Source organism: Larus michahellis, chromosome 7 (assembly GCF_964199755.1).
Source record: "Larus michahellis chromosome 7, bLarMic1.1, whole genome shotgun sequence".
Lineage (NCBI taxonomy): Eukaryota > Metazoa > Chordata > Aves > Charadriiformes > Laridae > Larus > Larus michahellis.
The window spans coordinates 21,053,151-21,069,940 of record NC_133902.1 but is presented as its reverse complement, the minus strand read 5'-3'; the positions used below and the strand labels follow the sequence as shown (position 1 = coordinate 21,069,940).

Genomic DNA, 16,790 nt, shown 5'->3' with positions numbered 1-16,790 from the left:
AGGCCATAATTGCAAAGCAGGGAGAACATAATCATCAGCTTCTTGGAAAATATATACAGAGCCTGTAATTTTATCAGCATCACAATTTTTGTTCTTTGAGTATCTTTGTTTTGATGTGTACCAGAGTAGTAAGCCGCAGGAGGGAAGCTGTTTATGGATTCTCTGCCCAGATGCTGGTAAGTTAGGGGCTATCCCTCTTGTTGTGAAAAGCCGCTGAACTAAATGATTCTGGGCAGCAATGGAACATAATTCTTTCTCTTTCATAAGCACTTTTCAATCATGGATGTTTTCTTCAGCAGTGAGGCACAACTGGACTAAATTCTCTCTTGTGTGTCTTTGCCTTCCACTCAGTCTTTCTACAAATTTTTGCTAATCTTAATTACAGTGGTGCAGTACTGACAGAGGAGAGTCTGCTCCAGATCCTCAGCCTGGAGACTGTTGGATGTGGAGACTCTGAAATCCAAATTCACTTTCTGTGAACAGTCATAGGGAGACATATATCTAACTGGGAGATTCACGGGTATTGCCAGCCTGTCACGTCTCCTGATGTTAGTCAGTGTGACCCAAACCATCTCCTCTCATCTAGTGTAGGTGCTGCCCTCGGACCACAGCCCCTTCGTGTTTAGATTGCCAGTTGGGCCACGGTATGTAGGAAGGGAGTTTTAGAGTTTTCCCTGCTGAGTGCGGATCAATGTGCGCCTCATCTAAATGAACTCTGAGAAAAATACCTTCAACACTTGGTTTCCCAGCAGGCTACCCATAAATGTGTACATTCTCTTCTAATCAGAGGCTGGTTTGTTGTTCATCTCTCGATGCTTTGACAGATAGCGTTCAAAGAGCACAGAAAGTATTGGAGCACAGTGCCTGATTCCTGCTGGGGACTACCTACAAGCCGTGTGAGCCAGTGAGGTGGCACTGTGCGTATGTCGGCAGAGGCTGCCCTGCACTTCACTTCTGGACCTCTGCTGAGGAGTCACCAGAGGACAGGGTGGGGGTAAGGTCTGTAAGACTTCCAGGGCTTCAGACACAAGCCATTTTTATCCTTGGCCAATGTGGGTTTTGTGGACCAAACCCAGTATTGCCTGTAAGGCTTAATTTTTCCACTATGGTTTACTTCACGTGGATATGACAAATGCTGAGGAACTTCAGCTTAGTCCTGATCTAAATACTAACTTGCAGGCCCTGCCCAGCAAACGTGGGCAAACCAATGTCCCATCGGAAGAGAATGCACACATTTCAGACTGGCAGGTCAGCGCAAGGGTTATGAGGGAGTCTGTCAAGACATTATCTCGTGGGATGTTTAGTGAGTGTGAATAGAAAGCAGTCCTGTTTCTGCCACAGACTAAAATGTTCTCTTTCCTGAATGAGAGCATGAGCAGGCTTGATCTTTCATTTAACGTGCAGCACAACTGAAGTGCATATATATACATTCCTACCACACCTCCACCCCCACACAAGATGTACATACACATTCAGGAACACAGAGACCTTTCTGGTGAGTCATGGTGTTCCGGCTGTCTCTGTCATAGGCAGCTGCATCATCTAATTCCTTTCATTGTGGCACTTTCATCAAGTGCCATCACAGAAGTTTACCGTTTTCTTGTCATAGCTCTGTTCCCTTGGCAGGCAGTTCCAGAGATTCCCTGCTCTGATAGTTTCAAATTTCCCTCTAGATTCCAGCTTAAAATAATTCACAGTCAGTTTACATTCTTTGTTTATGAGCCAAAGTTTCTCTTTAGCCTAAATAGTTCCTGTCCCTCTCTGGTACTCACCCTCTGATGTTTAAAGTCTGATTTCTCAAAGGAAACAAAGCTCGTGCAGTCATGCTGTCTGGCTGGCAGTCTCAGCCTTGCTCAACTCATTTGTAACTTGTTGGCCCATTTCAGCCAGCTCTGGCAAGGGAGCACTGGTTAGAAACACAGGCAGTCCCTCCACCTTGAGTGATAGTTGCTGAGTGGATACGAAACAGAGACTTGGAAAACAGTCTCGTTGGGGGAAAGGCCGTGATAACTCGGCCCCTTCTGCACAATCAGAGACAACAAACAGCTGGCCAGTTGTGTATTGGCTTCTATTTGCCCAGTCTAGCAGACCTGGGAGAAAACTTGGGATACATTGCTGGCAAGAGGGGATAGGGCTTGCTGAAGAATACAGGATGGAGGGATTAATCAGTTTAAAGCCTTAATCTGTAGGAAACAAGGCTCCGTTAGCTTGTGGAACACTCGGTTATAGAGGGCAGTCGTGATTTAAATATGTGCAAGGGTATATTCCAGGATAGGGAGAAACAGGTCATCGGGAAAAACATGGATTGGTGCAGTTCTTCCTTGTGCCAGATGACCCACAGAATACATCCACATCATTCAACTCACTTCAGCCCTTAGCATAGGACATAAATGATACATAGGTCTCCTGCTGGCCCCTCTACGCAGGGGCACGTTTCACCCAGTGAGACAAAGAGGATAATTGAGATGATTGGTCCTTTACATATCTGCTTGCCAGGTCCATGGGCCACGAGACTCATAAACTGTCAGACTTCCCGGCTGCAAATCAACCCTTAGGCACTTGATCAAAGGCACCCTCTCAACTTTTCACCTTGCTTTGGCTCCATTTTTAAGCTACAGGCCCCCAGTCCGCAGTGCTGAGGTCTTGTCATGACCCCTAAGTCAGCATTTTCAGAGCAGATGCATCCCTGCAGCCATTGCTAAGAGGTGCCGGTGATCCATTGCTGAGCGAGATGCACGCAGAAAGTGCTAGGAAGGCTTTCTGTTCTGCCCAGTTGTGTCTGGCCTGAAGCTGTCTGGGAGCCAGATCTGACTGCACATCTGACGTGTGTTTCTGTAACTGATGTGGCACCTGTCTTGTATAGTACTGGGGTAGATTTTGAAACAAATAGTGTAGTGAGAGAAAGCAGAAGCATAAAACTCTAAAGGCATTTGCCTTCGTGTTTGAGTGTACATTGGTTTATTTGGACGGATTAAGCAGATAGGGGAGAGAAGGACAGAAGTCATTTTGCCTCCTGGAGATGCCCTTCTGAAGGTGACCTACCAGTTGTGGAGTTTTCTGGTGCTGCCATCACCCTTATTGCTGAGCATGCCATCATCACAGATCTTTACCTATTAAAGCGAGAGAACACTTAACATCCTAATGGTTTGAGTGATGGAGTGTTTATGTTATATGTAATGAGGGGAACCCATGAAACAGCTTGCTGTGAAGAAATTCTTCACATTAGCTGCAAAGTGTGGCCCTCTGAAAATTTCTTCTTGGAGTTTACTGGGCCTAAGTCAAGAGTGCACTCCAGGTGCTTAGAGCTAGAGGATTCAAGTTGTTATCTAAAATGTGACATTATCCCCACTGCAGGAGCCAAGAGCTGCGCAATACAATATCCCTGCAAGGGAGCAAATAGTCTTTTCCTAGTTTGGAGAGGTGAGGTGCAGAGGGAATGATTTGTCTCAGATTTATCGGGGAGCCTGGGGCAGTTTGGGGACCTGAAGCCAGGAAGCAGAAACTGCACAGGATTCTTCTTCCTCCCAGTGACCACTTCAGCTGGTTTGCAGCTGCTTTGTGTTCCCGGAGTGGTAAGAAGCCACACTAAGGTACCCTGGTGTATCTCTCCCCCTCTCTTATCCATCAGAATAAAGACTTCATATTTAACCCAGAGAAAGAATAAGCTGCATGGGTGGTACTCTTTGAGTAAGTAAAAGCTCCTGGTGCAACGAAGGCAGGTGCGGCCTTGACCAGAAATGGCTTCTCACACACCTGAAAAGCCTAATTAGCACCAGTGAGCACAGTCCCTTGCCCTTGCTCATAACGAAGTCTTGAAGCGGTGTCACTCAGGTGTGTGCCCGGCACCCACTTGTTCCTGCCTACTGGTAACAGCCATCCAGCAGCACATCGTTCCCTGCGAGGACAGTCATTGGTGGCACCTGAGTTCTGCCAGCTGGAGGGACTGCTTCGACATGGAGCTCAAGATGGGGGTCAGTCATGGGGCGACTCGGCCTTCCCTTTGCAGAATTCACCTCTAGGCACTGTCATATACCTGCAGTGCATCTGTGGCTACAGTAACAGAAAAACTGCAGGCTCCTGGCATCTGGAAGGGAGACTGGCACCATCAAGGGAAAGTTCTGCCAGAAACAAAGAGCCCAGGAGAGAAGCACAGTGCTGCTAGCACCAGAAAGTTGTTGTGACCAACTATGTGGCCAGCACCAGAAATCAAGAAGCAATGATTGCAGCTGTATGTTTCCAGATGCTGTTGTATTCTGCATGGCCTTTTACTGAAAGATAGTAAAGAGAGAGAGCAGTAGATTGCTCTGACTTCAGTTTAATTAATTTTGTCAGTCCCCTTTCACAGGATGCTGTGAGGCCTGTTGTATGAATGTAGTTGCTGTTATGGCTGCACGGCAGGAGAAAGGGCAAAATAACTCAGGATTTCAACCTGTGCTTGAGCTGGCTGGATCTGGGATTTCTGCATCAAAGGCTGGAGTGCCGAGCTGTGGGAATGAGGGTTTCCATCTTCTCCTTGTGGCCAGTTTAGCAGAAACACTGGCCATCACTCGACAGCTGAGGACAGGCTGTGCAAGGACTATGTCCAGGAAAGCAAGGAGTTCTTTGAGCTTTTCAGGGAAAAGCCACCTCTCATATCTCCCGGTGTAAAAACTTGCCCCTTTGTATTTCACCACCGCTTTGTGAGACAGAGCAGCATAGTACATTTACATATGCTGTGTTAACACACTAAGCATGGAGGTTGGTGTGGTTTACTTTCTCGCATTTCAATATAAGAATCAGATAAAGGAGTCACAGCAGGAGGAAAAATTACCCTGTCTCCCTTGTCCTGCAGCCCGGTGGAGTGTGTGTATGGTATATAGTAAGTCACCTCCGATTCCTTTTAGGTTAGGATTTTAAACAAGAAGATCGATTTTAGTGATATTCAGTCCCGGTGTGGTTCCAGAGATAACATCAAACATTCTGCAGGGGGAGGAAATGTAAGTAGCACAGACACCCTGTGAACAGGCATCTCCACTGTGGTGACCCACCTTGCACAGCTAGACCCCTCTGTCTCCCTTCCTCTGAGCACTACTTCCCTTCTCGCTGCTGTTTCACGCCTGAGTCTGATCTGGTAGTCGTGTGAGCCCTGTGTATGCAGCGGTGGCCTCCTGATCCTTCTCCACAGAGCACGTATTTCCAGAAAGTGGATGGGAAAAGGAAACGAGAAAAGAAGGGTTATCTCTAAACGCCCGAGGGTGCTGACAGTGAAAGTCCCGTGTGAGCAAAAATGGTTCAGTGCCTTTCGTGGGAGTGGCCCAAGAAAGTAAGTTCCAGAAAGAGTCCAGCTCACAGCGAGACTCCAGCCTCACAGTTGGTCATCTTCCACTGCATCAGTCCTTCCTCAGCTAACCTGAGAGGAAGAAGAAGAGAAATAAAGTGTAAGGACAAAGAAAGCTCAGAGAGAGAGTTTGATCAGCCAGCGTGCTAAGTGCTAATGTCACGGCATTATTCCAGTGTAACAAACCGATGTTGCTCAGGGTTTGACCCGACACCCCTTAGTTCTAGCAGTCGTGCTGGAATAGCTTAAGGTGGCTCTGACCCCTCTGATGGAAATGATCTCCCCTCAGATGGAAGAGCTGATGGCGTGGGCACGTCTGATCCAAACAGACTCGGTACATCCACTAGTGCTGGCTTAAGTCACTGCTGGTGATGTGAGCAAACCAGTGGCATTGCAGTCACCCTGGAGCTCTCATCTGGCCTGGAGGGGCTGCAGCTTCCTAAGACCTGCTAACGCAGTACTGTGATTTTGGGCTGCATCTGGGAGCGAGTCGGGAGCGCAGCGAGGCAGGAGTGTCGCTCCGTGGCTATTCCCGAGCCGGGCTCAGCGCGGCCGGCAGCGGGGCACAGAGCAGCCGGAGGAGGGGGGTGGCCGTGTTGCTGCCTGGCTGAGCAGGGCCATGCCACTGCCATCGGTGAGCACCGCCGCGCCGGCTGCTTCCACGCCAGCCAGCTCAGGTACAGCTGCAGCAGGTGCGTCTGTAGATTCATCAGACTCTCCATAGTGGATTGAGCTGAAATGCACGCCATATTTAGACGCAGAAAAATACGAAACAGATGGTAGAGAAAAAAATAAAAACAGTCCCTGAAATATTCCTGGTTGCCAGGGTGCACATTCAAGAGCAGAAGCAAACGGGATGGGTCCTGCTGCATGCAGGGCTGCAGAGCATCCACCCTCAGAGGAGGCTCAGAAACATTTTAGGAAGAACCCACAAGCTGATCTGCTTTGTCCTCCTCTTCATTTTGCTATTAGTAAAGCTTAACCCAGCTCTGTCATTTCCCTAGGAGGGAAGGAAGCTTGCTGTATTAATCCAGGTGTTTCCTCCTTTGTGGCATGGTGTGTTTTCTACTAACCAGCTCTGCTTATCCAGTGGTTGGTAGAGGCTTGGGCTCTTCCTCCGCGGGGCTTGGCTTGTTGTTTATTTCTTTTCATTCCTGTAATTTGTGTGTGTGGTTTTGACAGGTACAAATCGTAACCAAGAAGATTGACTTGAGTCATGTGACTTCTAAGTGTGGTTCGCTCAAGAACATCCACCACAAGCCAGGTATTGTAGGGGTTTCTGGGGTGTGGGGCAAAGCAAAGACCTAGTCCTGTCATGTGAAGGAGAAATGATGGATCGTGCCACTCTCTTGTATAGTCCAAGAGAAAGTAAATACACTTTGGTAATAAAAATAATAGTCTTAACTCTACTTAACTAAATATATAAAGACATAAAGGTACAGGACCGCCTAGTTTAGAGAGTCGCTAAAGAAATAATGCGGAAGGATGCTGCTGTGGCATAATGTCAGTTTGATAAGATACTGAAATGCAGCCTGAAGTCAACAAAATACTTAAGTATGTGCTTCAATCCCATGAAAATCAGTAGGGCTGCAGCATATGCTTAGAGTTTGAATATGTGTTGAAGATTTTAAATTTTACTGAACATGCAGCATGGTATTTTGCACTTCTTCAAAACCATTAGATCTCAACTAAAAGGGAAGTAGCGTGAGCACACCCGTCTGCATCAGGTCAGACTTTCTCCTGAGCCGTTCCAGACTCTTAATCTGTATTTCCTTTTTCTGTGTAGGAGGTGGGCGTGTGAAAATTGAGAGCGTGAAACTGGATTTCAAAGAAAAAGCTCAGGCTAAAGTTGGTTCACTGGAAAATGCCCACCATGTACCCGGCGGTGGTAACGTCAAGGTAAGGGGACAGCTGTCAGAGAAAAGGCTACCACTGTGTGCCTGGCCCAGTGAAATTATTAGAGCTGTGAATTCAGTGATGGCTCTGAATTAAATAGGAAACATCTTTTTGTTCCCCTTTGAGCACACTCACGCGCCGTTTGCTCCCTTTGGAACTTGGAATGACCGATCTCACATCCACATCTAAACTGAGAGCGAATCTTAAAGTAAAACACCCTGTAGTTTGTGCACTGGCTTTCCCCCTAAAAATAAACCTTGTTTGGGACCATTGTACTGCGTAAGTGTGACCTAGTAAGTTTAGCATGAGTATCCCCAAGAATCGGGACTTCTTTGTGAAACAGGAGGAAGACACCTTGAAAGTAAGAATGCTCCAGAAACATTTGAAAAAACAGATTTCAGAAACAAGTCTCTATGCCCATAAATTTTATGCCCATAAATTCTACGTCTATTAAATTCATATGGCTAGTAACAATGGTACTGCTCATTAAAGCATCCATCAGGGACAGAAATAGTAAGAGACTGTAACATAGTAAGCCGATGTATATTAAAGAAGTGAAAAAATCTCCAGTTTCAATTATTCTAATGAGTGAAGAAGCTTCAATCCTTGTAAGAGTTCTTAAAAGTAAACAAAATGAGACCCAAATGATGATCTATAACGAGATAATTTGGTGAATATATAATGTGTTAAATTCTTTGCTTTCCTGGAGCAGATTGACAGCCAGAAGCTAAACTTCAGAGAGCATGCTAAAGCCCGTGTCGATCACGGGGCTGAGATCATCACGCAGTCTCCAGGCAGGTCCAGCGTGGCTTCACCACGCAGACTCAGCAACGTCTCGTCCTCTGGAAGCATCAACCTGCTTGAATCGCCCCAGCTTGCTACCCTCGCTGAAGATGTCACGGCAGCCCTCGCTAAGCAGGGCTTATGAATTTGCTCGTTTCACATTGTATGAAGTAATAATATTTAGGCATGAGCTCTTGGCAGGAATGGGCTCAGAGCAGGTGTTACATTCATTCTTTACCATGTCTAAAACTAAGTCACATCCCAAGACTTGTAGTTACCATACAGTTGAAAAATAACAAAAAAAAAAATTTTAAATAGATGCAGAAATTGGCCTGATTTCCATTTACAACAGGAAGACACTGGCTTTATATGGGTATACAACTGCAGTATGTTACATTGGACAATTATTGTTGCTCTGCTCTGTCTTGCATGGAGTACCGTACTATGATAAAATGCATCTTTACCTTTCATGTGCCTGAAGGCCATCCACCTCTTTCTGAAGAGCCTTGTTAATATCCCAAGTTGCTCATTTCACTGTTCTGTTGATAGATAGGGAAATAAAAAAAAGAAAAGTTGCCCATTGTAAGTTATTACAGGTTAAATTAACAGTCTGCTTACCAGAAGGAAGGGCATATAGAGAAATTCAAGTTTAATTAAAAATAATGTGTTATTTTGTATAAATGAGTAGAACAAAAGTTGAATTAAGTTATTAACATTTTTTGGAGCTGGTTAATTCTGTCAGTGTATAGCTGAAAAGCCAATAAATTATTTAACTAATAACTAAAAATAGTAGTTGAAAACATTTGAACCATGCATGGGGAAGTGACGTAAAAAAGCTGTTGAAAGCAAGCACTTCTACCCCAATGGACTTGTGTCTGATTAGAAAGTTGGTTAAGCGGCTAGATTTATGTACGCACCACCGGTTTCACATCCTTTCCATCTGTTTGATACAGTATTATAGATATATATATATTTCTCTGTGGCCATTTGTGATACGCCCTCCTCATATACTTGAATATTCTACTTCTTTATTCACAGTATCTGTGTCTCTTGCACCCTTTGGTGTTGCAATTTTAGGTATGTAAAAGTAGATGTTAGCAGGGTTTTTTTTTCCCTATTCATAAGAATACGTTTTAAAAAGATGAAAATTTTAGCATGAAGTTGCTTTCTGTAACAACTAAAAGCCGTGACCCTGTTTTAGTGCCAGATGCAAGTCTCTTCTGTGATGCTAGAAAAAGGATTCCTTCACTCTTCCCTTCCCTCCCTTTCTTCACAAAGGTATGATTTTTGTGGGGTCCAGGCGTTTGTAAAAGGGTCTGCAAAGATGGCTGAGTTTGGGTTCTGGATTTTTTTTAAAGTCCGCAATAGTTTGGTTCTGGCTTTTTTCCTTTCTTTTTCTTTTTTTTTTTTAATCTCCTGTAGTTAACGGTGAATATTAGAGTTATTTATTTTTTTCTTTTGCTAAAGTTGAAACACAGAAAAAAGGATTAATTTGTTGTTTCCACTCCTTCAGTGATGTCTTATGTATACACTCAGGCACTCACATAACAGTGATGAACATAACAGAGATGCCTGTAAATTGTAGCACCCGAATAAATACAATGAGCTCCCCAGACTGGGTTGCCATAACGATTCATCAATAAATAGGGCATCTTAAAATCTGAGCAAAGTGGGATTATATTGACTATAAAAAGTATAAGAAAAAGTGTGCATAAAAGATAAGGGGCAGAGATACATCGACAGCCGATCTCGCAGAGTTACCTGTGAGAACTCCACGCTATCTTATGGACACTAAGAGAACACTGAAGGTTATATGGTGGTATTACTCATCAGCGGATAATAATCTGCTGATACTATATGTACAGTAGATGTTATTAAATGACCAGTTTACATTCTTGCAGATTGTTTGATCTTTTCCTTTTGAAATCTCTTAACTAAACTTTGCACTGTCAGTTGAGCTATACTTGATATGTGTATTAGGTTAACGTTGTGTGTTGGAAGCTTTTGATCTGTTCTTTTTCCTTCTTAATTTGTATGCGTGTGTGTGTGTGTGTTGGGGTTTGATCTGAAAAGACTCCTAGAGAAGATTTTTATGTCTGTGGAGAAGTATTCTAATAATTAATAGCACAGGATTCCCCATCATTAAATTCAGGTAGTAAACGCACAGTTACTAGGCAGTAAATATTCAGTGGACCAAAGGGGGATTTTGGCTAAGCTGTCACAGCAGTACAAAGACAAAACAAAATGGTTACCTCTCTAAAAAATGTTACTGAAAATGAACTCCTAACAGCCCCACACATGACATTTCAGCTCTGCAAAAAGCTTTTTCACACTATAAAGTACCTAATACTGTTTGTAAGTCAGTTGTTTTCTACAAGGGACAGTGAGTTTAGGACCGTGCTAAGTGCATCTGGAGGATTCTGATTTCTGCCTTGTATTTCGTATACTTTTGCTTAGAGTAATCCTAAGAATTCACATGGAAACAGTGTCAAGTGAGGTGCATTAAAAGCCTCTTCCCATTTTTCCAGAAAAGCAAAAGACACAAAACCCAACAAAACAGTATTTATATCTCATTGCTCTGATCATACTATCAATTAATATGAATTAGCCTTGCTGCGGGGTTTTTTTTATGCCTTTTGCCAATGTGGGAGAGTCTGTGGTACTACTGAACCTCAGCTTCTCTGAAGCTGAGAAGCACCTAGTGAGAACAGTGTTAACCTGTGACTCAAGTTGTTTTTTTATTCTGCTTTTAAAATTGACATACTCTAGAAAATGAAGCTTAGTTAATCCACCTATGAGTCCAAAGTTAGAGTGGTGTAACACACCAAGTCATTTATTTCATGCATTAAAATGAGCTTTCTTGTCTTGATTCAAGCAAAGACCTTTCTAATCGTAACCATCCTTCCATAGAAAGAATCCTAGAACGCTGTGGAGTTAGACGAAAAGAAATCAAGAGTTTTGTGCTGTTATAATAAAAATATTAAAAAAAAAAAAAAACAAACAAAAAAACCCAAACCAAGTTATGTTACATGACTCTAGATGTTCACTGAAAAAGCTCATATTAATCTTAACTTCTCAAGAAGAGTGTTGGTTTTAAAAACAACTGTTTTGTAAATATGTAATGCCCACTAAGGAAGATGGAGCCAGCTTCCTGGAAACTGCATCCGCTGTGTTTCTTTTCCACAGGCATGTTGAGCCAGCAGGTATGTTGGGTGCCTGAGACCCAACTCTGTAACAAAGCAGAGATAATCCAGACAAAAGGAATAGTGAAACCTTGTTTGGATAGCTAGGGGAGAGCCCCAAATTAATAATCCATCAAGTTGTAGAGACAAAAGTACTTCTGCCCCATCTGCAGAGTTCTGTTTCTATGTAACCACAAGCAGAGAAATCAAAGTTGAGCAAACCTCTGTCCAGCAACAGTAAAGGAAAAACTAACACTGATGAGGGAAATCGCGTGCCCACAAGGGCTACGTCTATTTTCGCTGTACGGCAGTAAATGGTATTATCCATTCGATGCTCCGCTAAGGTACAGTGGTAACCTCATCGTGACTGCTTACGGGTCTAAGTTTGCCTACATACACGACCCAGAGGGCGTCGAAGGGCAGCCTGTGTGGGCTACCACACGTGAGCAGTTTTTTCCACGCTGGACCAAATACCGTTTGAACCCCAAGTACAAATGTCCCTTCAAAGGCAAATGCCTTGAAGAGTAGATCGCGTTTGCTGTGAAAACCGACCCGGGCAGATTTCTAGCCTGGGCGCGTGTCGCCGTCACTCGCTTAGTCAGATGGCGAACGACCTCCCTCCGCGACTGCAGCAATTCCCACTGCAGGAAGGTAAATTAGTGTCACGCTTGGGAAAGTCAAGCGTATAAAAGCCACTTCAACTTTAGCAAAGAGAAAAAGCCAACAAATAAACATGCTGTACGCTGGGATGTCAAGGAATTCAGTCTGCTGTTACAAACCTGTGTTTTTTTCTGATAATTCTAGAGCCTGTTACCATAAAAGAGGCATTTCTTGAATGGCTGGTGGTAGGTAGTTCATGTTTTTCAATCCGATTTGCAATTGTATTTGTTGCTGTATAGTGATTGTTTTGCAAAATAAAATCGCTTGTCATCTAACCGCTTGTGTTGCTTTCCACTGTTCCTGAGGCGGCTCCTGCGGTCAGCCGCTGCCGGGCTCCGGCCCGGGCCCTGCGCTGAGCCCTGCGGGCAGAGGGGCCCGTGGCTGAGCCGCCTTCCCCTCCCTCCTCCGGCGGCCCCGGGGCCGGCCCCGGCCCAGCGCCGGGCCCGGCACTGTCGGGGGCTCGTCACAGCTTTGCGCGGTGGCCCCACCCCTTCCCCCCGCGGGGCTGCGCTCGGGGCAGCCCTTGGTGTGGCGTCCGCAGGGGGTCGGCGCAGCGCTCGTCCCCTCACGGCCGCGGGGGCGCCATCGCCCGCCGTCAGAGGCGGCAGCGGCCGACGAGCGTGGCCGGGTCCCGTTGAGGACGGTGGGGTCGTGTGGACCAGAGGTAGCGGGTGACGAGCCCTCGGGGTCGACCTGAAAACTAACGGGGACTCCGCCCGGAGGTTGAGGGCCGCATGAAGTAGGTTGTTCTTTTGGATCCGTTGGCGGGTCTGCCTTAGCTCGGGTCAGGGAGGAGGGCAGCGCTGTGTGGCAGGCGGAACGAAGAAGTTCTCCAGAAAATACGTGTGTGTGCTGGCCCAAACCACCTGTGTGGGTCCCGTGCCTTCTCAGGGCGGGCCTGTGGTGCGGGGAAAGAGGAGCCTCCCCTCACAGGGCTTTCCTGCCCCTGCGGTGCCCGCTCGGGCCCTGCAGCAGCAAGGCCGCCTCCGGGGCCTGCCCTGGAGGGGTTCCAGGCCTGTGCAACGACACAGGTGAAAGGGGAGCTTCAGCATCTGCTGCCCTGTGAGCTCTGCGCGTTCTGCAGAGGCGGATAGCGGCAGTGGGGCTTGCTAACAGAAGAATCCTCCAGACGTGTCTGGGTGCCTGAGCGGGAGGAGGCAGGTACAACTGAGTAGGCTGCTGTGAGTTTCCCAACACCTGGCCAAGCTGGGCTTTTCACATAATGCTGCAATATTTGTAAGTAAATGCAGTCAGACTACCCGGAGGAATAATCAAATGCTGTTAATTATCCATTAGAAGCACCCTCCTCAGGGTGCTTAGGCGCAAGGCAGAACTGATGTATCATCTGCTAAAAGGAAAGGGATTAAGAGGTTGAGAACAAAAGGGTAAATCCTGATTTAAGCATTCACTGCTAGAGCAATGGTTGAGGACAGCTGGTAAGAATCTGTTTCCTCCTTTTAAAGTGAACAAAGAAGAGGTGGTATTTTTATGATTGTTGTGTTTTATTAGCAGCATGAGGTAGGTGATGTATTTTATAATTTGCTACCAGATTGTGATGTTGGAGCGCTGAGGTGAGTACAAGCTGTGAATAAAGTCTTGATTAACTACAGTGTTATTGAAAGTGAGGGAAGCCCAGGAAACCTGTTTGCTAGATGCACAGAGGATCTGTCCATCCTGTGCCTATCACAGGTCGTGGGGTGTCCCTTCCGTCGTACAGGAACATGGTAGAACAGTCAGGTGGGTGAAAAATAGAGAAAATAGATCCAATCTGAGTGGCAGGCCAGAAGGCCTTTGGCCTGGAGGTGTGTGGCCACACAGAGGTCCCAGTTGCTGCTTTGAAGATAAAGGACAGCATGGCCCTGATGGAGGGGCTCCCAAACCTGGCTTGTGTGAGCACCCTTGTTCTGGAAGGAGAAGCGTGTGGCAGAGACGGTTCTCAGCCCTGTTCTGAGCGATGGAGAAGAAGACCTGTTTGGCAACTCAGTGGAACAAGAGGTCCCCACGTTCTTCTCCAGAAAGAAGGTGAAAAAGGTGTTTGGGTGAGGTGGGGTTTGGGGGAAGGAGGTTTGTTCTCCTTTTTTCCCAAAAGGAAGTAAAAGTTTTGCAGCTGCTACCAAAGCAGTCACATCCCAGAGCTTGGAGGGTCCTGATCCAAGGTGGAGTGTGATACCCTGACAGTGAAAGCTGGATTATTTTTTTTCTTAGTCTTGTTCAGAGACACCCCCCCCATGCCATCTCTAGGATTTTTTCCCATCTCTCCCTGCCTTATCTAGCTGGAGCATAAACTCTGCCTATTACATGTTTAATTGCAATTAAATGGGTTTGTGAATATGACGAGTTGCTTGGACATTATGCAAAGGCAATAACTCTGTTGCTGTGGTGACTATGGAGGATTTGTGTTTCTGCTGTTTCAAAATAGGATTGTCAGATGCCCAAATTCCTGTAGCAACAGCAGCAAACCTGGTAGTTTTAGGGGTTCATTGCGTAATTTTATGGGTTCATTTATTCTTGTTTCTGAATGCATAGTTGTGTTTGAGCAGGGCTGGCAAGAAGAGCTGTGAATGAGACTTCTGAAGAACCTTAGTTGAAATGTTTTCATGCAGAGTTTAAAAGCCCTTAAAGAAAAAAACAGAGCTTTCCTAGGTTTCTTTAATTTTTACAACACGCCTGGGAAGGAGAGAATCAGACCTTTTGTTTTACACTCCCCTACGCTTCTGTCCTGTGTAGTTCACGATAGCGCAAAGAGGATGTATATGGCTGCCACGCCGAAACAGTAGCCTTTGACCCACTCTTTGCACTGGTGTCAATGGTGGCGTACACAACGCTGCCAGTGAAAGAGCCCTCTGGGCCCCGCTCTCTGCTGATGCTCTTGCTGTCTTCTAGTGGAGTTACTTAACGAGGTCCAAAGACTTCCTAGGAAGAGAAGTGGATAAATGAAGGAATAGCTTTTGCTTCTAACTGGCAGATCCATATGAGGAAGGGTAAAATGAGTGGCATCCGTCCGTGCTGACGTTCTGTGACTGGTTGTCCCAGGAGAGAAAGGGTCTCCAGCATGGGTCCTTTTGGCCAAGGACAAAAGCCTGCTGGCAGCTTGTGGAAGACTAAGCTCTCAGGAGTGTGCCAAACCGTTGTCGTTATTCTCTGCCCTGGGGTGTACAGTTAGGAGCTGTTTACAGCTTTGCTCTTGGAAAGGCTGCTGCGCAACAGAATGGCTCGAGAGCCTCATGAGAGTTTGGATTCTGGCTCTTTCTGCACAAAGAGAATCACAGATAAATTAAAGGTATGAATACTCAGGAGCACGTGTGGCAGGGATTGAGGCGGGGGACTTGGAGAGCGTCGGCATGAAAACAAGTGCAGGATGGCAAGGTCTAGAGCGGTTTCCTGCTCGGGGCACTCCTGTGTAGAGCACGGCCTCATGCTGAGGTTCAGCTCGGTGCTCCCACTCTGCGGCGTGCTGCCAGCTTTCACTGCTTCTGGATCAAGACTGAATCCTACTCTGATGGATGTGTGAACACAACTGCGCGATGAATAAATCGGTGATGAAGCAGAATCATGTCATTTGGGGGGATGTCAGACTGAGGCCTGTAGTAAGAGAAGAAATGGAAAAATAGTGTCATGGGCATCTTTTGTGCCCAAGCGCTTGGGTGGGCTGGGAATTGCTGGAGTACAGCAGAGCTGATGACGCCATTTCAGCTCTTCCCCACACCTCCTTCCTGAAAGCAGTGACTTCGTGCAGTATTCTTGAAGGTTTTGTAGGCAGACAGACCTGTGTTTCTGTGGCAGCCCAAAATGCCGGTGCAGCCTAGTGAACAGAACACAGGTGAATTTTCAGGACACCTTGCTGTTGTCCTACTATAATGACCTCCCTGAAGAGTTTGCTTGCTTCCTCTCTATCCCCACTGTAAGGGAAAGCCGGGGACTGATTTGATCCCCATCCCTGGAAGTGTTCAAGGCCAGGCTGGATGGGGCTTTGAGCACCCTGGTCTAGTGGGAGGTGTCCCTGCCCAGGGCAGGGGAATTGGACTATGTGATCTTTAAGGTCCCTTCCAACCCAAACCATTCTTTGGTTCTATGACTTTTCTCTTTGCCGCACCCGCTGCAGGGTTTAGGTACAGTCAGATGCTGACTGTTTATCACTTCTACTGTGTTGTGTTTCACTCGACTGTCAAGAGGCACACTGGCAGGAATTAAAACTCAAATTTGCTTTCCAAACAAGAAGACCTTGTATAAAAAGTCCTGGATCCATTGTGGAGATTTGGAGTAGGGAAACTTCTTTAATACATACCTTGCATTTAGAAGTAATTTTTTCAACCATCTTCTTTCTGTAGTTAGTTCTCATAAGATTTTAGAAATCAAGATTATTTTTTTCCTGTCTGACCTCATTTAATTGGAGGAATGAAAATAGTAATTAAGAAGTTTCCTGTTTGAGCAAGCTAATTCTGTGAATACCAATGCCTCGCTTCTGTGCACCAGGAGAAAAAGTTGCTGTTAGCAAAAAACCCAACCAAACAAGACAAACAAAGCCAGCTAGCTTAGCATTTCAGCAGTCAGGTAGATTACTGATTTTAATGATTTAAAAATTTTTGTCTGTAAACGTATTGTTAAGCTTTTATTTAACAGTTTACCTTCTAATTAACTGTCTTAATACTCTTTTTGAGCAAGAGGGGGATTTTAGCAAAATATAGACCACAGAGGGTCCTGTTCTCCATGAGTGGAGATCAAGACCAGCGTAAGTCACTGCAAGGAAGTACTGGGTTGGGCACGAGAAAAAACTTTATCCCTGTTATGTGAAAAGGGGCCAAGCGGTTTTGGCAGAAGATAAACCCCCCTTTACAAACTGGGAGTAAAAGCATCTTATGAAAGCGGTGGCACTGTTGTTTCTGCAAACCTGTTTCTCAGAGTGCCCATAAGGAAGGAAACAGGTGGTGTTGATCAGTTCAGCTCCTGTTCCA

The 16,790-nt window shown here is 45.8% G+C and overlaps 1 protein-coding gene across 50 annotated transcripts in view; it reads left to right on the top strand.

Moving 5' to 3' along the window:
* The window catches only part of MAP2 (microtubule associated protein 2), a 226,399-nt gene extending 214,286 nt beyond the window's left edge, over nucleotides 1–12,113 (top strand). For 47 of the 50 annotated variants that reach the window (XM_074594921.1, XM_074594939.1, XM_074594926.1 and 44 more), the window contains 3 exons: nucleotides 6,500–6,581; nucleotides 7,104–7,216; nucleotides 7,926–12,113. In XM_074594921.1, the coding sequence (XP_074451022.1) occupies nucleotides 6,500–6,581; nucleotides 7,104–7,216; nucleotides 7,926–8,141 (411 nt within the window). In that variant the 3' untranslated portion in view covers nucleotides 8,142–12,113. The remainder of the gene's footprint in view (nucleotides 1–6,499; nucleotides 6,582–7,103; nucleotides 7,217–7,925) is intronic. The other 3 variants (XM_074594953.1, XM_074594952.1, XM_074594950.1) reach the window with 1 other exon arrangement.
* The last annotated feature ends 4,677 nt before the right edge of the window (nucleotides 12,114–16,790 follow it).